The sequence below is a fragment of the Lichenostomus cassidix genome, chromosome Z, assembly GCF_008360975.1.
Source record: "Lichenostomus cassidix isolate B80296 chromosome Z, HeHo_3.0, whole genome shotgun sequence".
NCBI classification, from domain to species: Eukaryota; Metazoa; Chordata; class Aves; order Passeriformes; family Meliphagidae; genus Lichenostomus; species Lichenostomus cassidix.
The window spans coordinates 15,436,816-15,460,717 of NC_139511.1; the positions used below are offsets into that span (position 1 = coordinate 15,436,816).

Sequence of the window (23,902 nt, forward strand, 5' to 3'; positions counted from 1 at the left end):
GGAACTAGGTGACCTTTAAGGTCCCTTCCAACCAAAACCATTCTAATTCAAGACACAACCTTAATGATGTCTAATTAAGTTAGCTATTCAGCACTCTGCATATACCTTTTGCACTCAACAAAAGTAGCTGTGATCTCCACTAGTCCCTGCTCAAATCAATTGCTAGCTGAAGACTCTCACAGTGTGCTGCACCATATTGGAGTGCATGCTGCTCAAGTAATCTCTCCAAACTTTAACTCCGTGATTGTGATAGGAACCTGTCCTGTGATGAAGCAATGGATGGACAAAATTTTTTCCTCCCTTATTTTTGTCATTTCATTAATGCACAGTTAATGATAACTAGTTAATTGATAACTAATTGCCTATATCTTAAGTACTTTTATTTTGCAAAGTAAGATGTCAAATGCTAAATGCAGCTAGGTCTAGTAAGACATTTTTCTGAATTTAACCATCGCTGAGATTAGCACTGCAACTCCAGCAGTCGTACATGGAAATTGTAATTACTATCCCATATGAGCCCTACATTTAGTTCTTAAGATACTTAAATATATTTTTGTTGAGGCTCCTCTAGTGACAGTGAAGGAAAAACATTTACAATACTCTTTTCCGCACTCTGTCCCCAAACCCAAGAAATTTAAGACAATTGTTACATTTTGAATCTTAACCTTACTATGTGAATGTGCCATTGCATATCACCAACGTTCAGAAATATTTGTTCCCTACACAACAAAAGTATGGTCTGAAGGGAATTTTCCCCTCAAGTACTCCTAAAGAGTATTTCTATATATTTATGAAGGTTCCTAAACAAGGTTCTGTAACAAGATCTAGGCTACAGTTGGAAATACTACCACTGATCCTAACCTCAGCTCAACATGTTTGCTAGAATGTATTTTAAAAGCAGAACACGCTCTACAAAACAAAAGCCAAGGAGTCCTATTGCCACAAGCCCCAAATTCACCAAGTGCAGAGAGGTCAAAGAACGCGATTTCTGAAAAGAAAAAACTCCCAAGGTTTTAAACAGTTCTAAGCTAAAATCCAGCTACAATCCAGCCAAGGTTTTCAAATCTTTGAGACTTACCATGCTCAAGACACATGTTGGTCTGTAAAATTCCAAACAGGCTATTTGTATTTTTTTTCTTCTCTTAGCAGTGTGAGTCCCTTGCAAAGCCCCAGATCACTGCATATACATGGGGTCTTTTGCTTTTGCCTCTCTAAAACCAGAAGGCTCCAAATACATCAAATCAATGAGACAAATGAAAGCTGCATAATTTTGAATATTCCTGTCCCAGAAAGTTTTAGCAACTTCTCTGAGAGATGGCTGAATCCTTGCCTGCCACTACAGTCAAACTCTAAACATGAAAACAGCATGACATTTCCTATTATTTTGCAACCAAGTAGCATCTCATTGATTCTTGGTCCACTTTGTGCTTGTACATTTTATGGGTACCCATGCAGACATCAGTAAGACACCTGGTCCCACTGTTTAACTGTTGTGTTATCCTCTAAGTCTAACAAAATCTTTTTGTTCACTAATGTTTAACAACGAAACACTTAGCATTGCCAATATTAAATACCACTTTATCCATAACAACATTCGCATGTAATTTATCAAAGCTTTAAGTCCATGGTGCTGGTTTTAAAAGTCCCAGGATACTGATGGCTGCTACAGTTCTGCTCCCCTCTGCCATCTCATGAACACAGCTGTCCTACCAGTAATAAGGACAGGCTTCTGGCATTACTTTCCTATCCTCTGCCCATATAATTCAGTGTCATCAAAGATATGCTTGGCAGCATTTTACATGCTGCTACCCTGAGTTCTGTTCAGCTTGGTAATTGGCAAAGCTTGATAATGACTTTCTCCCCTGTCCCTCCCCCGTATTAACATTTCTTTATCACCAGGTCATACTGCTACACTGTGTGTGGTTATATCAGGCTGGGTAAAATGTAAATGTCTGGAGTAATGTTTTTCCAGGTATTCTGCTCCTGGACAAGAGCTGACAAAGGCATGACACTACTGCAAAATTGTGCTCAAGCAGAGTATCTACCTGAATTAAAGATAGCCTTCCTTCTTACTTTAATGAGACTATAAATCTTTGTTTCTAAAGATGAATGAAATTGACCCATCAAACAGGATTCAAACCCCAAATAAACCCACCTGAAATTCTTTAAAATTAAAAAAGTGCGAGATGCCATCTTAGTAGAGATTGCTAAAGAAACATTAATGCACCAAAGTTGGCTACTGTCACACTTTACAGGAACACAAATTATTAATTCTACATTTGTGAGCATCACTGTGGGTGACATGTCTTTTTCAGATCTCTATTGTTATGGGAGACTCTGGAGACCTTGTAAGAAAAACGGAACAAACTTTAGTACATCTATTTGAGTATATTATCAATTTTAAAGCTGCCTTTTATTACCATAAGAACTGTTGTCTTCTAGGATTATTTATGCTACTTATTCTGTGGGATATTTTTTACCATATGAGTCACAAACTTCATGATCACAGCTCTTCACTAAAAACTCATTTGATGTAACAGTTCAGAGTAAAAAGGCAGCTTTTCCAGCTGTGCTGTCCATTTAACTTACATGTACTATTGTCATGCATAGATACTTCAACTCTTATATTTCATTGGAATTGTAACCTCTTTATTAACAGAAAAGCTCCACCTGGTTTCCCTTATGCTTTGTATTGATGAAAAGACTGGCTTTCAGACTGCAGTTTCAATCTTTGTTTGCAATGTTTCCCACTTTGTCTCTCTTCATCTCATCACTGCAACAAACCCAGAGGCACACCTCAGCTCTTTCTTCCCACCCTTGGGAGTGCTGAATAGTCTGGCTTCAATATATGGCCTACCAGCAATACACTCAACTACTTAATACTTGATTAGAGCTTCATGATACCTTTCAGCTATGGACTCATTCTGTCTGTTTCTCACTTCTTTTTTGCTCCTGCCCCCATTGTTTCATGCATTGTAGTATCACCAAAATAACTGCAGAGCAATATTCACGGAGCTAAAAAAGGCTCTAGATTCATGGTGTGGTGCTTTCACTGACCCCTGCCAAAGGCCAACCGCAAGCAGCACATCAGCTGGAGAGACAGAAACTTCTGCAATTAGATTTCATTCAACTGGCTTTAATCTCTGCTTTGAATCCACAGACTTCTTTCACTTCTATGTTTTCCTACTACGACATGCAAAACACCACATAACTATTCACTGGCCTAGAAAAGATTATGAGAATAAAGCTACATTTCAAATTTTCTACAACTGATGTTAAGGAAATTACAGCCTTGCTTACGCATCTCTTCCTAAAACTAATCTTTTTCATCACTAAACAACGACATGTAGCATTGCTAGGTAAGAACGTGGATGATAATTGACAAAATTGTGTTATAACTGCATATCCTTTACCTTTTCATCTAAATACAGATGATATGAGATTAACAGAGGTTAAGGCTGAGGAACGTGTCAAAATGCGTAATCCACATGGCTTCAGTTTATCAAAGAATCACAAAAGGATGAAAAATACCTCCGAGATCATGGAGTCTAACCTTTGATTAACCACCACCTTGTTGACTAGACTACAGCAATAAGTGTCACACCCAATTATTATGCTCCCTATTGGATCTATTCACATCGTTTAAAACAGTGTCAAGAGGCTTGTCCAGAGGCTTGTCCAGAGGCTTCTCAAATCAAGGATCTTCAAAGCAATTCATTAATTTAAATCCACAATAACAAGATTTTCTATTAATTCTACATCTTTCATTGTACATTCACACAATGAAATCAAATACTATCCAAGAAAATAATTCAGAAATACCAAGTTTCCCAATTTCTTCCATTATATGCAGGCTATTTACATAACAAATTGCCACTCAATCAGAATTCCATCCTTTAAAATTTTGTAAAGGAGCAAACTAGTGATCCATGTCTGAAGCAACACAGGTTCATTCCATGCACACAAAACGGGGAGAACTTTTTCAGCATTAAGTAAATTACCATTAAACTATTTGGAAAGTAAAGAAATCTCACTGTTTACTTGTTCCCACATACATATGCTGACTAATCTATTGCAAATATTGGCATTAGATACCACCACACTCATAAATACAATAGCGTATGGTCCTTTCAAATTCTCACAGCAATGCAATGTGCCTTATTTAGCATTAAACCCTTTGTTTTATAAGGACCAGCTTTATATAAAGTAATTAAATTGCCAGTCTGATTTAATAACCATAAATGTTATACACACTGAGGACGAAGTGGTCTTTATGCTACAAATACCTGTCCGTATACTGACATGTCTGCAGCCACATAAGAATTCCCAAGCCCGGGTTCAGTGAAACAGTCACGAAGTGAATAATCATAAACACTTTTTTCCAGATCTAGGTATTACACCATCAGCTTCTCTTTGGATACAGAATGATTAACAGGGTTGAGTACCTTGCACAACCCTCATTACAGCTTCTCAACATTAACGTGATAGGCAACAATGGTTTAGAAACATAGAAATTTTGTACCAGTAGCAGCACAGATTGGAGACAAGACCTAAATGGCATACTGCGGAAAATAAATAACTCTGATTTTCTGCTATGTTCTGCCTTAGAGTCTCTGACTATTCTGGCCAAAGTAGTCTGGACTGTCTGCCAGAGGTGCAGGTGGGGTATCTGGAAGCTGGGTGTAACACCACTGCTTATGACGGTACATGCACATGAACAGTGCATTTATGTGTATATCATTCCACCTCTGTGCACATGGAAAGAGCATGGACTAATGCAGAAGTGAACACTTTCCTTTCCTTTTGCATTTTTGCCTATTCTACATGCAGTGCTTGTTGTTTGAATAGTGGGATGCAGTACGCTTGGGAACAGAGATTTGGGCTCTGATCATTTTCATAGCCATCCCCAATATACACTGCTCAGCAGAGCTGCTCATGCTCTTAAAGGGTTAAGCAGTTCAGCCTCATCAACACAAGATTGAACACAGTTTTTTGTGTAGATTCCTAGTCTTGTCCCATCTTCAAGAAGAACTTCAGCCCTAAATACAGTTTTCCAGACAGCAGAAGTATTCCTACATGACGCTCAATTTATACAGTGCTTAAACTCTTTCACTAGTAACTTTTACTCCTCATAAATGATTTGTTAAATAAAACCTGACAAATCCTTCACAGAGAACGTTCATCATCCAATAATTTAAAGAACGCTTGACTCTGTTATTACCACACCAGTGGCCTGGGGTCTTGTCAAGACTGCATTGCATGAACAGCACAAAAAAAGCTAATGGGATCTTCACCAAACTTTTTTTCTAAAAGAAAACCAGAGGCAATCTAATTCTGCAGTCAGTGAATAAGCTACTAATCACTGAAATTAAAGGATTCAAACAAAAACGTGTCCTGGGTAGAGATACAAGAGGGTATTATACTCAACTATAAACAGTAATTACATTGTGTTGACAGTTACCTATTATAGTGTATGCTACAAAGAAATTGCACCATTTTTTCACAAAGCTCTTAAAATTAAGATCAGTGGAACTACCAAAAAGACCACAGAAAAGAGTATTCTTTTTAACGCCCCACAGACCAAGTCCAGAAGACAAGACAAAAAGCAAGAGAAACTTTCCTCGGAACACTGTACCATCCCACATTGCCCATTTTTATTTTTAAAGCTGGTTGTTTCGCACAAAGGATTGCAGACATAAATATTACACATGTGGTTGTGCAGAGAAGCATAGCACAGTAATTCGTGCATTAATAAAATTCAAGTACTCATCCAGGAATAATGGTGGACTTTATGTTCTAAGAATAGCACATAGTTAATAGCATGGTATCATCTTCACTTTGTTTTAATGAGAAGTAGACCTTTAGAAAACAGATAGTGGATTAATTCTTGTAATGCTATATGCCATTCAGGTGAATGTCCTCTGGTATAATATATCATATAAATAATGCAAAGGCCTTTTCCTCAGACACATGCATGGATTTTCTTACCTTTGGTTCCATTGAAATGAAGCTGTGGGTACCTCTACTTGAGAGAACTGACCTTTTAATTGTTTTACTATGGTAGAAGTGGTAGTAGTCCTTCAGTGTTCCAATCTGTAAGAGCAGAGAAGAAAAAAAAGGAGTGGAAGACTTAATTTAATGAAACTGGTTTCCTGTTTTTCATTTTGGAAAGTCTATAAATTATGCAATTTCCTGTGTGCTGAAATGCTACTTGAACCCACTGATCATCTTTCAAAAGAAGGACATATGATATGAAGTAGATGAAGTATCCTTGAGGCAGTAACTGCATAACCAAAGATTATAACTGAGCTGCTTAGTCTGGCGGTACTACTTTTTTAATGTTTAATTTATATGCAGTACTTTAGGTAATTCTATATCAATCTATATCCAAACTGTCCTCAAACAGCAAGTATAAAAAGCATTAAATGTCTATAGGATTATTAAAAATAATTCCATCCAGTTTGCTTAAGGAAATGTACTGTAAAACACACTAGACTTGGTTATTTATATAATTAAATTATAAAAAGGACATTCACGGCATTAAACTATACAACATGAATAGTTTTCTCTTTCTGCCAAATGAGGGCAAAAAGTGCAAGAAAGAAAAATGGAAATGTTAACTTCACAGGATAATAACTCATTTGAGGTAAAAAATCAATTCACGCTAAACTGCAAATTCCACAATGGCGTAATAAAAGGAAATATAGAAATTTATATTATATTTCTATAATATAAAAAATATATTTTTATATTATAGAAATATAAATACTGAAGTGAGATGGCCAATTTGATAAAGAAATCTTCCTTTCCAGAGTCATCAATATGACAGCTTTCATTTTTCATTTTTAACTTGAAACTTTAGTTTCACTCACCTACAAACTAACATGCAGTCCCCTTATCTTTGGGAGAATCCTTCCCAACTCACTTGGAATTTGACCTAGTCTTCACTACAAACCTTGTAAGATACTTAACAATTTAGTTTCAAGTTACTCCATGATGAGGAAAAATTGGAAAACTAAGCCTACTGTCATTTCAAGTTAAAATTCAAAATGACCTCATGAAACAGGCTTGGTTTCCCAAACAGAGCTGAATGATATCATGAAAGAGGAAAGAACAACACTTGAAAAATTTCACCTTAAAAAAATCGCTCAGATTTCTGAATTTTCATCTATAAGAATACACATGCAGGAAACCTGAGAGTTCAGCAGTAAAGACTTGAAGACAACTGGAAATAAGTGACTCATTAATTCCAAAACTATTTAGAATATTAGAAAATAATAATATTTAGAAAATATGAAAATTGACTACAAAGCAAATGTTGATATTGATAGAAAAGAACAACCATTTAAGTAAGTTTGCACAACAGAGAAAACTGCAACAAGGTCTAGGATACTGACAACAATCTGTGTAGGTGGTTCATCAATATCTTCATTTTGGAAAGAGTAACATATCTAGTTTAAGTAAAACACCAAAACATCCAGTTAATTCAGTTTATCATAAATTAAATAGAAATTGGATTGTCTAAGACTAATTAAAGTATATTAGTAGTAAAGTACTTTTCATGCTGCCTTCTCTTTCGAAGGCAATTCCAACTGAAGGGGCACATCTCCACAGCATGAATGAGCCCAGCTGTAGTGAACTGGGTACATCTGGCTGGTGGCCAGTCAACCGTCCTGTTCCTTAGGGCTCAGTCCTAGGACCAGCTCTATTCAATATATTTAACAACAATCTGGGTAAAGGATTTAAGTGCTCCATTACCAAGTTTGCTGATGATATGAAACTGTGAGTTGCTATCAACTCTCTTTAGAGGCCAAAGACCTTGCAGACGGATTTGGACACATGAGAGCATGATGAATGGGATGAAATTTAACAAGTTGAAATGATGGGTTCTGCACCAGGAATGAAGTAAAACCAGGCACAAGTGCAAAATGAGAGAGAAGTGGCTGGAGAGTAGACCTGCAGAGAGCAACCTGTGGGTGCTAGTTGACATTAACCATGACTCAGTTATGTAACCAGGCAGCCATGAAGCCAAACTGCATCTTTAAGTACCACAAATACAGCACAACCAGCCAGAAAAAGGAGGTTATCTTGCCATACTCAGCTTTGGTGAGCCTCATTCACAGTACTGTGTGCAAGTCTGGGCGCTACAATTTAAGAAGGTTAAGAAGGTCCTTGAATGCATCCAGAGGAGGCCAACAAAGCTGGGGAACAGCCTGGAAGGCATAGCTTGTGAAATAGGGCTGAACACTCTGGCTTGCAGAATAAAAGGCTGAGGGGTAACCTCATTACTCTCTACAGCTTCCTGAGGAGGGGACAAGGAGATGGAGGTGCTGAATCTCATCCCCTTGGATCCAGGAATACAGTCCCTAACTCAGTGTTGGAACGGTACAGAATGGCATCAGAGGAGGTTCACATCAGACTTTAGGATGCATTTCTCTACCAAGAACATGGTCAAACAGGCTTCCTGAGGAGGTTGTGAATGCCCCAAGCCTGTCAGTACTTATGAGGCATTTGGACAATGCCATCTTAATAACATGCTGTAACCCTGAATTTGTCAACTAGACAACCACTGTAGGTCCCTTCCAATTCTATTCTATCCCATTCTATTCTGTTCTACTCTATTACTTTTGACTACAACTAAAATTTATTCTGATTTTAACAGCCTGTAGCACAATCCAGTAGCATCAGGCTACTCTCGCACTACTTTTGAACTACTGTTATTTTTATCAATCACTGTAATTTGGAGGCAGGCTTAGCACAAGTGCAAGTGATGGCATGCTTCCGTAAGACAGAGGGATGTAATCAGTTACTTCCGGGATGTTTCCTGGACTCATCAAAAGCCTCAAATAAGACTGAAGTGCTAGCTGCTGGGGAGGGATGTTAGTCTTGCTTCCTAAGTCTTCTGAGACTAGTTGAGTGCATACTCACCATACCAGTAACCTATAAAGGTTACCAAACTTCTATAAACCTTGCTGCCTTTGGAGTACATTAGAAACCCATTACTTTGTGTGTCTACACAAGCACACACATTACTGAAAAGACTCGCTCAGACAGCTAACTGGATTTTACAACTTCACAGAACTTTTTAATAGAAAGGTCAAATTACAAGGAAAATAAGCATCCATCCTATTTTGCGCTACAAAGATCTCAGTATCACCCGGTCCTCGGTGTTTTGTCTTGCACTAGTTTAAGGGGTTTATTTATTTAGTTATTTACTAAAGATTAACTCTTTAGAGCTGACCACTCTGAGGGAATCCAAACCAGTGAATTTAGGAGATTATCTCATTGCACTCCTGGAGGTTCTACAGTATAGCAGCACTAGCCATCCATGGAAGACACTGGAGGGATCTGCATGCTTCCAGCCCAAGAGGCACAGCACAAGGCTTTGTAATCCTTTTCAGCTCTATTCCCTCTGAGAATTTGGGCTGAGGAGACAGAATTAAGCCCTTGGAATTACACACAGTAATTGCAATGCCATGTCTTCCAAACATCATTAGTTTTCGGAAAATAACAGTGATTATCTAGAATTGTGAGATCCACAGCTTTAGTTCATAACTGTCAAGGAATTAAAAGGACCCCAAATCTTTTAAGTGAAATGAAACTCATATTCACTATCTCTCAGTGTCACTCACAGCAAAGCAACACCAGCATTACTCAAAACTTTGTTGCTTTCTTTTACCTTAACAGGAATTTACTTGAGCTTTCCAATTCCTTGGACCATTAGGAAGAAGAGTTAAGCCATGTAACTATAGCACAATAAAATTTATCATTGCATACATTCTTGTTAAATTGTTTTTTATACTTTTAACTCCCAGATCCTAGAGGTAGTCTCAGAGAAAAGAAATGCAAAGACAGACAACTACTCTACTACTACTAGTGACTGATGGCAATTTAACTCATATACCCTTGGGAAATCTTTGTAATCTCCTTTTTTTTGCATGGAGGGCATGATTTCTTTGAAAATAAATACAGAAATATTGCCTGTCCAAAGGAAAAAGAATGCACAGTGGGGATAGGGGAGACCTAATCCCTTTAGAAGTAGTATTGGTAGATAAACATTTTCAACGGATCTATACATACATTTTAGTTGTACTACACTATGTTTATTCAAAGATGAAATAATTCCTGGAACTAACAATCCTACAGTGTCACAGTGGCATCCCAGAAAACCAAAGCATCCACATATTTACATTATATTTATATTTATATTTATCAGGTCTTATTCTTTATTTAAAGTTAAGAAAATTTGTTAATTTTAAAACAAGAAAAACACAAAACAAGAGCAAACTTTCTAAGATTGTTCTTGAAAAATATTTCTTCCAGATGTTGTTTTATGGTCTAGGGCAATATTAACATAATTTAGGACATAATTACTGAATTAATTCCTCTACATGAGAACTGTGTCCTCATGAACTCAGTAAGAAAATATAAATGCTGAAGATGAATGTTAAACTTACTTTAAGTATATGGTCACCAAATTGACGTGTCTGATTTCTGCTCTGAAACTAAACTAACTCAAATTTCAACGTAGCTGAACAGGAGTAGGGATGTCATTCCAGCTACCGGTCAGGAGCCTAAGAGATGCTTCTTAGCTTGTAAATAATTTTTTTTTAAGAGGCAAATCTTCTAAACATCTAGGTACAAAGTGCAGCTCTCCCAGAGGGCTAAATAGAAAAGAATATGCTACTGATTTAATGAATTGGAGGGTCCCTGTTTCTCCAGGCTTTAATGACTTCGATCCCTAATGGATATGGAAAGGAAGAGAAATCAGGTACAAATCTCATTTTGAACTCAGTAAGACACTAGAAGAGCCAAAGAAGCAGAGATCTGCTACACCTGTGCAGAGCTGGAATACAAACCATTGTAAATAGGCACAGGATTGCATTTTACATGAAGGTAAAGGTACGACCCTTCCCATTCAGAACTGCAACAAATTTCCAAAGTGTTAAAGTCTGTGGCAGAAGAAAATACCACAGGGAGAAAAAGGAAGTTTAACAGGTTTACTATTATCATCTCATTTTAACAAAATCACTTCAACTCTTTCAAACTTTTATATTTTTTCAGATGGAAGCATTTTCATTTCTCTCTGAAATACAGTTTCGGGTGTACTCTGTATAATGTGACAACATTTTAAATATTTTTGTACTGTCTCAGTTACAGAGAAAAGGGGCGTAGTCTTTAGAGCTGTTTATTCAATAGCTATCACCCACATCATCACGGGGTGGCACAGCTTTGTCAGGAAAAAGCCAGGGCCAAAAACTGGGACTTCATCAATCCTGCCTCAGTCACAAAAGCAGATTGGACAGTCTCCTTAAACCATGGTGGACTTGGTCCCTTCTGCTGCCTGCCAGTTTTGTTCCCTCCTCCCACTTTTCCTCCAGAGCGCGCTACTACAGGAGTCGTGGTGTTGAAGTGGGCACTTTAAGGCAACAGAGAGTCAGAGGCAGCAGTTCAAGCAACTGCACAGGACCAAGCTTAGCCAGGAGCTGCACATTCCCTTTACTCAGATGAACTAGTTCCAGGTTTTGTTTTGTCCCTGCTTTCCACTCTTTCTGAGCTGGATGGGAGAGCAGGGGAGAACATTATGCTGTGGAAGCTCTCCTAACCGTACTGTGTTTGGAGACCACACCTGGTGCTGTCTTTGAGAAGCATTTTTCTTTGGTTCTAGTGATGAATGTTCTTTCGTGGGTAAGACACCTTCTTTTTGTGTACTTCTTACGAATTATACTGCTGCGGTTATTGTGATTTCAGCAAATTGTTATTTGCATTATATAATCTCTCCTTATTGTTCCCTCCATTATCAAAAGGGGTGGGGGAATGAGAGTGCCTTATTTGGAGTTTAGCTCCCTGTTGGTTGGTAAAAGCAGCACACATAGAAACCCAGAATGGCCTGGAAGTTGCCAAGCTGACAAGTGGTGCAGCTGACACACCAGAGGAATGGGATACCATTCAGAGGGAGCAAGACAACCTTGAGAAGTGAGCCCACAGGAATCCTAAGAGGTTTTACAAGACCAGGTGTGAAGTGCACTTAAAATTTAAAACTGAGATCTCACCGGGTGAGCCCAAAGCCCTTAATTTTGATCCCTGTTGACCCATTTTTATCCATAGCTGTAAACAGGTTCAGTGATACTACAGAAACCTGCCACTCCTTTTCCTTGTGTCACTCCAGGCAAGCAAGTGTTAAACATCTTAAAACCGGGCTCTGGTTCAGCATTTAGGGGCAAGAAATCTTTGCAGAGGCTGTTAAGCTGTTCACTGATCCACCCAAATTAAAGCACCCGTATGTAGAAAAGGCATGTTCATTCAAGACCTAGAGCCTAAACTTGACTTGTATCCCAAGAAGCAAAACTGTGGAGTTTGCAGTTTTATTTTTCATATGCACGCAGTTCAGAAAGGAATCTAATTTTTCCAGCTGAACTATCCAGTCCTTCAGATTGAAGAGTCAATTAACTGGGCAAGAACTCCTGCTCACAGTATAGACTTTTTCCCATCTAGGAGACTCAAGTCTGGAGTTTTGGGAGGGGAGTGGGATGGGGTTTTTTCACCATAAGATACTACAATAGTGACCATACTTTCTCAACCTCCAGCTCTCTTGTCCAAAACCCCACTGTTGGGTCAGCACTGAGATCTCCAGCATACTGAGGCTGGAGGAGCAACCACCATAAGAACAGCTGCACAGCTGCTCAGACATCTGAGCTGCAGACTGAAATGAGGGCTCTTTCTCTCCCAAATATAACGTCAAGTTGAAAGATTTTTTTATTGTATTAGTTTCCTATTTTAAGCCCAGTTAACTAACAGAAATTCAACTGTTCAAATTGTGAAGATATCTCTGTATGTGCTCAAGGTAGGAACAATCTAACTTGCCAGCTCGTATCTGCTTCTCCCATGTTCATTTTTTTTCAGATTTGTTTTGAATTGAACTGATGTCTGCAAAATGTTGCTGTTTCTGAACAGTGACACTCTGAACAAGTTGGGCTTGGTCTTCAGTATGCTCCTTCTTCCTGAACAATTATTTGAGTCTCCTAGATGGTTTCTTTGCCCAGTTTTTTTGCCCAGTGTATTGCATCTTCAGTCTGGAGGACAGGATGGTTTACCCGGAAAAATGAGATTCCCCTCTGAACTCTCTGCATATGAAAAATAAAGGGAACTGAGAAATAGAGAGCAAAGTTAAAAAAATCACATGGCTTTTTCAGCAGAAACATCACAATTCCGTAGAAGAAAATCAGGTTGTATGTCTTCAACATGGTAGGAACGTAACACTTTGCCATTTAAACATTGACATTCCCTCTGCTTGTTTAAATAGAGAGGAAAGCATATCACCTCACTGAATTAAAATACACCACTCTAGTCTTCTTTTGTATTTTGCGTTTACGTTTCAGGTATTTGAATGGAGAAATTTTGCCTGGGCACCTGCCTCGAGCTAGGAAAGTACAGTCTGGCTTTTTAAATAGCTAATGCCAAAAATTACCAGCCATTAAAATAAAGTACCACTGCCTCCTTCTTTAAGGTAATGTCACTACTCTTGCTTACATGCTGCTGTATTTTGTTTTAAAAATAAAGCAACACATTCTTTCAATTGAAAAATAAACTCTAGCCTTTCAATTTTCATGTGCCTTTGTAAGTAGGATTAAAACACATTGATATTATAAGGTCAATTATAATTTTTATATCATTCTAATTTAGTATCAAAGTTGAGAGTTTTTTACAGTAACTGAAAATTTTGATTTGAATTTCAATTTTTATCTATTTCTTAGGAAGCTTTAAAATTCTCATAAAATACTACTGTAGCTAAACTAAGTAAAAATGCAATTTAAAAAGAGTATCATAAGAACATTTCAATTTGCAGTGGAAATTCTTTATGTGACTTTGTGTCATGTGGTAATCCATAATGTTACTGTATTCCATAGTCTATCTGAGCCCAAAAATTGTTACTGTGTCTGTAAGGCCCTAGAGCCAGGTACATTGCGTGTGTCTGGGGGTGCTATCACTGGTGTTTTAAAATCACGTCTCGGGTAGCTTCTGCTTCTTTGCTGCGTTGTATTTGCTTCGTGGGCTGTTTGGTCTTTGCTCAGGCAAAGGTTTTGTCTTCCCTTTCCGGATTCTCTTTATGTTTTTGGGTTTCTGCACATCTCGGCGAGGCTGCAGTTGGCGATTCTGAGCTGCCTTAGAGTTCCACAGGTGCCTGCTGGTCATCACAGGCGGTCCCACACCCCCAAACCAGTTCAGGTCCACTGGCTTCCCGCTCCAGGGGGAAAGACACCGACGCCTGGAGGGTGCCACCTTGGAAGGGAAGGTGTGACATTATCTTCCTTTTGCCCTCCAGCCATGTGGCTGCCTCTAGCAAGCACCATGGGGGAAAGCGCATTTCTGGCATTTGGGTCTCTCTTTGTTCCCATGGGGTTGTGAAATTTAGCACTTTGGTATCTAGCAGTTATTTACTTTTTTCCCCCCTTGCCTGTTAGCATTCTGTTTGTCACTAAACTGTTATTTTTTCACTTACATCTACTTGTATCTCATTCCTTACTGATGGAAAGGCATTGGCTAGAGCATGGGAGATGTTACCCCTTTCAGATGGCCCACCTCTCTTAAATGCCTCAAACCAAGACAGTTGGTATATTTGATTTTGGATTACCTCTACAAAAGTAGTTTTTCTCATAGCTTTTCTTTCAAGGCTTTCTACTGCATTACCGAATATAATCTGGACATATTTATAGTCTCAATTCTTAAATATAATTTAAATTAAAAGCTAAATTTAAGCGTGGAATTCTAAATTCCAAGTTAGATTTATTCTAAACTATTTTTAAATATCAAAGTTCTACTTTTCTATATAGAGTAATGCTCTACTCAAAATATATTATAAAATATATTTAGCAACATAAAACAAATTATGTTTCCTGTGAGACTCCTAACGGACCCATAACTTTTAAAAGTTGAGGTAAATTGGAAAAAGCTTCCTACATCACACTTTCTGCATAAAGGTTACTTTGTATAGTTATATTTTAAAACAAATATTGTCAAGTGAAACCCTGCTTTTTGAAATTACAGTACTTTAGTGCTCTCTTGGTAACCTTATTTAACATGTGCAGTTACTCTGAAAAAATTAAGAGAAAAAGCCAACAACCAAACAGCAATATAAAGTGTTTTACATCACTGAAAAAAACCAAAAAGTTTGTATCACAAATAAGTTTTAGTACAAATCAGGAGGAAAGATTAATTTAGGTATTAGAAAGCATAAATTCGAACTGTATCATAGCTTTAATTCTAATACATGCTAAATAATACTAAGATTTATTAACTGAATCTACACTACTATACAGGAGAAACAATCCTTCCAAACAGGACTGTGGCATCTTTTTTTGGATTATATATTTGCGTAAATCCTGTTGCTGTTGAAATTATGAACTTTCTGCCTTATTGAGTTCTGAAAAGTGGGAGAGGTTAACAGATTTTCTTAAAAATATACTTCAACCATATTTAATCACAAACAGTGCTACTTCTAAAAGCGCAGGTAAAAAAAGAACAATACTGAAGCCAAATCATAAAAAGAGCAATCCCAAAGATACCCATCAGGTAAATAAACCCAAGAGGAAGACCTATATAAATAAAGACCGCGTGAAAATGATGTTTGAGTCTTACATGGATGAGCAGTGCAGCCTTACACACCACAAGTAACACGAGATCATAGTAAATTCATGTTCCTGGCAAAAGTTATGACAGAAGCAGGGCTTGAGCTTGGCCCCTACCCTTCTCTGTTCCAGCTGCATCTCTGAGAAGAACATGCATCAGTCTTTGTGGGAGGACAATAGCTGGCAGCCCTTCTTGTATCTGAGCTGTGCTGTGTATTAGCACCCTTTCTTTGAACACTTGCTATGTGGTTCCACTTCCCTACAGATGAGGGCATACAAATATGCCTTCAGTGATGTTAAGAATGAATAAGATGTAAAAAGTTGAAGATATCTGGACACTGTTGATTGTTCCAGCACTGAATTCAAAGAAATGTCACTACAGTACTTGAAAAATTTCTTTGGAGGTCAGTAAGGGTTTCCTCCACCTCCTCTCTGGGACTGATACACAGGTCATGACCATGGGAATAATGTTCAAAAAAATAGCTAAAAATTAATGAACACAGGACCTTAAATATTGGACCGGTGGTGATAGCAGGATTTATATGAAGTGCAGATTCCAACAGATATGTTAGCCTAAAACATTTGGGAGGAGATGGTGAAGAAAGCCATTTCCACATTTGTCATATGAAATGTTACAACTCAAGTGCAATGATTACAGGCATTAATAATTGCAACCCCATATCACTGCGAGCTCTGCCTAGTGAGCACTGCAGCAATTGGCAAGATCAGGTCCCTGTCAAATAAAGTATTGCAACATTATGCAGCAAACCTGTGACCATGGGCTTGCAGTTCCAGGGCAACATTACATTTTTCATTTAAATGCTCAAAAGGAAATCTATTACTGCCTTCATTCTCATTCATCTTTTCTATTACTTCCTTTCAATAGAAAAAGCAGCATAATGTAAAATCGTAGTTTATGTCCCTTTCAGTGAAGCCTAGTGAGTCACCACCTTGTTTCTGCATGTAAAAATTAGTGCAACAAAACATATTTATATTATGCTGAACAAACAGTAGTAACCTCCACAGTATTTAAAGTGACTTCAATGCAATCACCATGCATTTGCAAGTTCAAGCCATAACAAATGTATTTTTTTATCAAAGAAGCTGTTAGGCAATATGGTAATGTTTGTTTCAGCACCACAGTCATGATTTTGATGAAGCCATCAACAAGGAAACAAATACCTTTAACATTTTGAGGGGTGAATTAAACTGCCACTGGTTTCTCTATCTTTTTTCCCCCTTCCGTAACTCAATAATCTGAAATTTGAAATGTCTAAACAATATACTGCATCAACTGAAATGAGCTTTGTCTCTATTTTATTGATTTCCAATCCTGTTTCATGTTGTATCACTAAGCAAGTGTAAGATGATGAGACAATGAGGATGCATACTCATGCAGTATCATGAATGTCTTATGAAATAGCAAACAGAACTGCCGTATACATGCATTTTAAGCTTCTCCAGACTCTAAAGATTACAGTTTCTTTGTGATGTTTCTTTGCCTGTACTCTCATATATGTAATTACAATAAAGCATAAGAACAAGGCTTGACAAAGTTCTGAGAAGGCTACTCCATTCATGTGATAGGTATAAAGGCTAGTTAAGAGGTTTTATTTTTTAACAAACTACTGCAAGAAAAGTGTCACTACAAACAATGTTCATGTTAATTTCCTTTTAAATCTTGATAATGAAATATTTAATAAGCATCATCCCCGTCCTGAAACTTGTAAACATCTACCCTACCCAGTGCCATGGGATCAAGTCCCTTCTTACTTACAAAACTGTAAGTCAGAAATAACTATTGAATTTCAGAAGCATAAATCAAGAGCAGTCAAATCTAATGGGGTTACTTGTATGAGTTAAAGATTTAAGAACTGGGCAGTTCTACTACTACAGTAGAAATACTGTTATATCTGTATCCAGTTATTTAAACATCAACATAAAACTCCTAAGCATATTAATAGCAAGGGAATTTATACCATTCAAAATTACTAATGTGGTGACTTACACTAGTTATACTGTTTACAGTGAACATTTATATTGCCAGCAATAAACCTTTTCATGCTGTACTTTGTCTTACAAATCTGAATTCAGCTCCTATTGGTCATAGGAAATACAATGTTTTCATTTAACTGACTTTCTCATGAGATTTGATTTAAGCAATTTCCTCTTCTATTACTGATATAATTTACCAAAGAGTAATAAAGAAGTGACCCCTGGGAATATCCAAGACTGAGTTAAGTTCATCTATGTGGGGTGTGTAGGCTCTAAAGCCACCTCTTATACAGTTAACCTAGATCACACTTCGTCAACTTTGTACTCTAGCATAAAGTCTGGTATCTTCCACTCTGTACAACATGTTTAACTGAATACAGAGAAGCATGCAACTTGTCCAGAGGCCCACATTACTGACAGGTTCATCTATCTTACTTGTTAATGATAAGAGTTGTACCTAAGTTTATACTTTTTGTTGTGTAAAAGTAAATTTTGTCATTATTTTTTATTTATGTCTCCATATGTAACCCCACTGACTTTGGTAAGACGACTAGAGCAACACCTGTTCATGTAATAATTGATATAGTATGAAAACAAAAAAAATCTCTCAGACAGCATCTAAAGATACACTAAAAAAAAAAAAAAGCAAGTAAATGAGCAAATGAGAACAAAAAAATAATCCCCCAAATAACAGCATTATGTAGCTGCCATTATGTTCAAGCACAGTAAGAAGTAAAACATCTACATCATCATCACTAATACTTAGTGAGGACTTGAAAAGCATTACAGCACACCTAGGGACTCTACCCCAGCATAGAATATGTCTAACAGAGTCTGTCAATATTCCATTTCAATTTGCTATTTCTAATCACAACAATAATAAAAACAGCACACAAAAAAAAGCTATATTAATTCAGATATACACAGGTCACTCCTGCTGTACCATTTTTCATGGTACTGGAAGATTCAATTACGCTTTCACTGGATTTACTGGAATCTTTCACTGTGTTTAATGGGAGTGACAATAAGAATTTAAGGAAGAAGCACTTAATCTTTTTTTAACCCAGACCCCAGTGAGGCCTACATTTTAGACTAAGTTTAGTTAATCTCATTAAGTTAAGAACTAATTTACACATCTAAATTACTTCAGACTACAGAGAAAAGCCAAAGAGAGCTGATGCCAAGTTCATTACAAAACATAAACAAGTTACAGGTCTCAGACCGTATCCATTTCACACATAAAAAGAACATTCCTTGGTGACCTTCTCATTTGGAGAACAGAATCTTACAACCCCAGGGCTGAGAGAATGCCTGAAAGTGTTTTTTCTTGGAGAAAGGATAGAAGTTCCTACTGTACTTTTGTTTAATACATTAATATTGAATATACCAAAATACTGAAATAGCGAAAAGTCAGTCAGAATGACAGCAATGCATTAGATAAAACTATACATTCTTCTTTATAAATGGATTTTCATTTTTGTTTTGAAACATTTTTTCAGAGTCCTATAAGATAAGAAACATAAAAAAAAACTATACAGATTTCTGCCACCACTAGAACTGCTCACCACGCAGTTACATTTGTCAGATTAATATTTGTATTCACCAGGCAAGAAATGGAAACTGCTCAAATCTCACACAATTGGAATGGCATTTATATACAAGAAAGCTTCCAAAAGAGCAGTGTGTTGCAATGGTAGAACCATTTATTGATGCCAACACAATCCAGGGACCTTTCAGGTCATGGAATAGTTAACTCGTATAGAAAACAATGCTTTGCGATTCTGTTCAATTCCAGCTATCAGCTTTCCCAGGTGACGGTTTTGTGATTTGTCAGTTGGCCACCCTCATCATGCACTGGCCTAAAATTCATTGGTAGGAATCTGCTGTTCACTGACATTGGAAATTAAAACTACTCCAAGCTGAAGAAAACCTACAGCTTGATCAGACAGGTAGAAAGAAGTAAGAACAGTGATGCGATGATAGGCGTATGTCAGAAGTGTCAAAGCAATTCCAGACATGGTCATACATGTATCCTCTGGAAATGAACTTTTATTTCAATTAGGTATGAATAAAATCCTATTAATGTTGTGCTTTCAATTCAGGGAAAGCAAATTATTTTGTTTACAAAGGAGCAAGGAAGAAAACTGTACACAGTATCACAATTGTGTGTGGTGATGGGATACATCTAGTCCATCAACCTTACTGATGGGATAACTGGGATATGTGCAAAAGCATTAATAATATCCTCACTGAAACACTACTGAGACTTTTATAAACTGCAGCTGAATACTTCTTTAAATACAAAAGAAGCTAACCTGAGCTGTAAGACCATTCTGTAGGTATCCACATTAGTTTCACTCTACACCCCATTGGTAAAACTACCAGTTGTGCAGGATGGGGCTTGGTTGCTCATGAGAAAACAGCTTACTCTGCAGACTAATCCTGCAGGGAAGGGGTCTACTCATTTCCAAGGCAGGTGGGAGAACTTTCCCAGCTTAAAGCTGTTCATTCATTCTTGGCTCATTGGAGCGCAGCATACTCACAAAAGCATCTGATTTTTTTCAAAGTTTAGTGTTTGATTGATTTGTTTGCTTCACTTCAGCTCAGATCAGTTACTCAAGATACAATACTTGGCATTCTGCAGCTCATGATGTTGAAGGAATACGGGTGGAATAACTGAATAAAAACACTCAGTAAATTAAAGTAATTGAAAATCTCATTTAAAAAACAGCTTTACATTTCAGAACAGCTGGATGACAAATGTGATGTCTATTCTTAAAAGAAGATGTGAGGCACTATGAACTTCCAAGTCACCACTAGAAAAATTAGTAGAAACTAAGAAATAAGGTAATTAATGGACACTTGGGTAAAAAGTCACTGCTTTGGAAATAGTTAAACAGAGCAAAATGCTGCCTTACAAATTTATTAGTGTTCTTTGAAAAGGCCAAGCATATAGACAGAGAGGGGTAAAAACATATACTCTGGTTGAACTTCTCAAAGGTTTTTGACTATCCTTCATCAACAGGTTTTAAGAATTTAAGAACCCATTGCATAAAGTCTTTGCAGAAGTAAGCAATCAAAACATAAAAAAACTGAAAGCAAAGGTTAGGAATTATTAATTATTTGTTTGTTAAACAGTAAATAGTTTCTTGCAATGAGTGGAGGTTCCAGACAGAGTTCTGTTGGCTCCATTGCAGAACCTCTTCTGGGGCCTACACTATTTCATTATAAAACATATGCATGGAAAACAGAGTGAGCAATGAGGTGTAGCTGTCAGCCATGGCAAACGTAAAAACTGCAGCGGCTGACTGCTTACTTCTGCATAAACTGCAGAAGGACTCTGCAAAACTGAGTGACAACAATATCAAATGAAATCCAATTCAGACAAAAATAGATCAACTTACACACAAACCAAACCTCATACTAAAATGAACTGTTTAGAGCTGCCCAGTACCACTAAGGAGTAAAAATTTCAGGGTTATGGCAGACTAATCCATGGGAACTCAGCTTGACAGAAGTCCCCACAGCAAATGACATACTAGACATTAGTTAAAGTATGAAGAATAAAGCACAGTACATAGCATTATGAGAATAATGCAAGGTTTTGTCACACTATATACTGTGTAGCTCTAGTTCCCACCATTCAAAGAGGACAAAATAGATCTGAAAAGGTTTCCAAGCAGGAAAAGAAGAGCGGACAAAGATATGGTACAACAGAAGTTGTATGAGGAATAGCAAAGTAAACTAAGACCCTTCAGTCTAGATACAACATAATTTAGGGGAAAATATTAAAAATGTAAAAAATCACATATGGCATAAAAGTCAAAAATCATCTTTCACTGTCTCTTTCAGTAGCCGTGGAACAAAGCTAGTAAGTAACAAGCAAAGGAGAGGAGTGTCTTCACATAGTGAAGCAGCAAACTTTAAAAATACTTGCCACAGAACATTTTGGATGCTGGAAGTTCAGTTTTATTTCAAAGACTGAACAAGAACCTGGACAAAGAAAACATAGCAAATTTCTAAGTATGCAGAAACAATATCCAGCTCAGAGAGGCTCCTTAGCTGGAAACAGCTGGAGGGAGTGTTAGGGAGAAGCGTCAGATGCTTGTTTTGCTCCTCCTCATCCAGGACAGTAACTTAAAACCACGGCCTGTGCCTACAGTAGTGGTGTCTAGACAGATCTTCTAACAGACTGAGAATGGCCTTGTATCTTTTTAGGTCTATTTGAATAAACGTTGTTCAGGTGAACAAAAATGTTATCGGATCTACTTCTCTATGCCCCAGATGTCATACTACTGGCTTTAGAGGTGTGACACAGCATGTTTTCTTTCCTGTCTGTTTTTAAGATATCAGGTTACTGTATAAATACATTCTGCAAAGAAAGGCTCAGTAAGACAAAAGGAAACGCTCTCTAGGTTTATACAGAGGGGAAACTACTGACAGACAACATAGAGGACGGAAATTTTCAGTTTAATTGAAGTTGCAAAATAGAGCTTAAAGAATAACTAGCAAATTAGATAAAAGAATGCAAAAGTAGACATACAGGATGCTAAACATAGTTAGAACCAGTAAATAAACAGACAATGACCAAACTAGTGGGGTTTGTAGCAAAGTTAAGAAACAATAGCACACGACCTAAGAGAAATTCAATAGTGGAGGCACTCAGCGAATACAACCACCAGAGACTCCTTTAGATGACCCTCCAGGACCATTAAAGGACTTCCAGTAAGGGGTGGAGGCCTTTAAATTGGTTCTAGATAAAGTGATGTTTATGTATTAGCTAGGAAATACATTGTAATGAATATGTATGATCATGATGAAATAAATACCCTGTTGTAAAGTTTCACAACACACATTTGGTTAGAGGAAATATCCTCCAAATGTGTCCACCACTGTAATAAAGAAGTGAAATACTTCAAATTGTGTTAGTAAGTTTACTTTCGAGCAGATTTCAGTATCACTACATGCTACCACTGATTAAACAGTGTATTTCTAAAAGGAGAACATTGCACATTACAAAGCCTGAATTTTAGATACACAGCACTATTCTGTAACATTTCACTGCCTTCTAAGTGCTCTTACACAAAACTCAGTGGCTTTGTTCTAGTTTGAATAAAATACATAGCACGGGTTTTATCTGTGACTTGCAGCATCTCTTTAACTCCAGTCTGAGCCCAAAACACAAACCTAAGCGATGCCTGTTCCCTGCTGGCAGAGAAACATCCTAAAAGAAAAAAGTAAGGAGGAAAAAAAAAAATGCAACAAGCAAAGATGGGCCCTTGCTGATGGCTATTTCTTATTAAAAGGTATGCCATCTCCCTGGGATCAGGTTCCTCCAATATGGAAGAGTCTGTGCAGACAATTTTTTCTTTCCTGATTTGTTTAGGACTGTATATTCCATCTTGCCTGATTAACATGCTTTTTACAATCTCACCTCCATTGTGCAACACCTTGTACTCCACAAGAATTTCCACAACAAGCTGTTCTGGCAGGACTTCGTTCTGTAGTTCTCATACTCTGCTGGACTTGCCAATGTTTCATTCCAAACAGTTTTTCATTCTGCAAATATCAATCAAATTAGGCCCAGCATGCTGCCAAATAAACACTTACTGTCTTAAGGTATGTATCTTTGGCAAGTAGGATTCTGTTTGATCATATCTTTTTCTGTGTTTGGCAGATGACAAGGAGCAACACATGATATGGTCGACATGTATTTCCCCACCTGCTGATTTTATAATTGATTATTTGGAGGGGAAGAGAAAGGTATACTGGTCAATTGCTGAACCACAGAACACAGCTGTAAAACATGCAAATATGACATTGGAAATATCTTGCCTGACAATGAGAATTATTTATGGCATTGCACAAAGCAGTGGGGAGGCTGTGTACAAGCAGGGCATCATTTCCAGTCAAGCCAAACATATGTCAATCAAAACACAGCACCTAGGACAACTGTAAGAGTGGTAAGACTATCTTCTAATAGGAAACTATAGAATACAGAAGTCTTATCTTCTAATACAGAAGCTACAGAAGCTACAGAAGCAAAAGTAAAGGCAGGCCCTGAAAATGTGCTGGAGAAACAGATGAGCCACTTAGGCACAAGAGCAGATATATAACATACCGGCCATGACTAAATTTAGTCTGTAAATTGGAAAAAAAATCACTTTCAAAACTGGTTAACTTCAGACTAGTTTAAAACTGGGGTCAAAAATCCACTTATGAGCATCTCAAGGTATACATCACTCATGATCCTGTTCAATCCAATATTCTCCAAATCTTTA

At 37.4% G+C, this 23,902-nt stretch overlaps 1 protein-coding gene across 4 annotated transcripts in view; it reads right to left on the reverse strand.

Moving 5' to 3' along the window:
* The window catches only part of PCSK5 (proprotein convertase subtilisin/kexin type 5), a 225,291-nt gene that overhangs the window by 194,661 nt on the left and 6,728 nt on the right, over positions 1–23,902 (reverse strand). For 3 of the 4 annotated variants that reach the window (XM_085042105.1, XM_085042107.1, XM_085042109.1), the window contains exon 2: positions 5,989–6,093. In XM_085042105.1, the coding sequence (XP_084898231.1) occupies positions 5,989–6,093 (105 nt within the window). The remainder of the gene's footprint in view (positions 1–5,988; positions 6,094–23,902) is intronic. The other variant, XM_085042106.1, reaches the window with a different exon arrangement.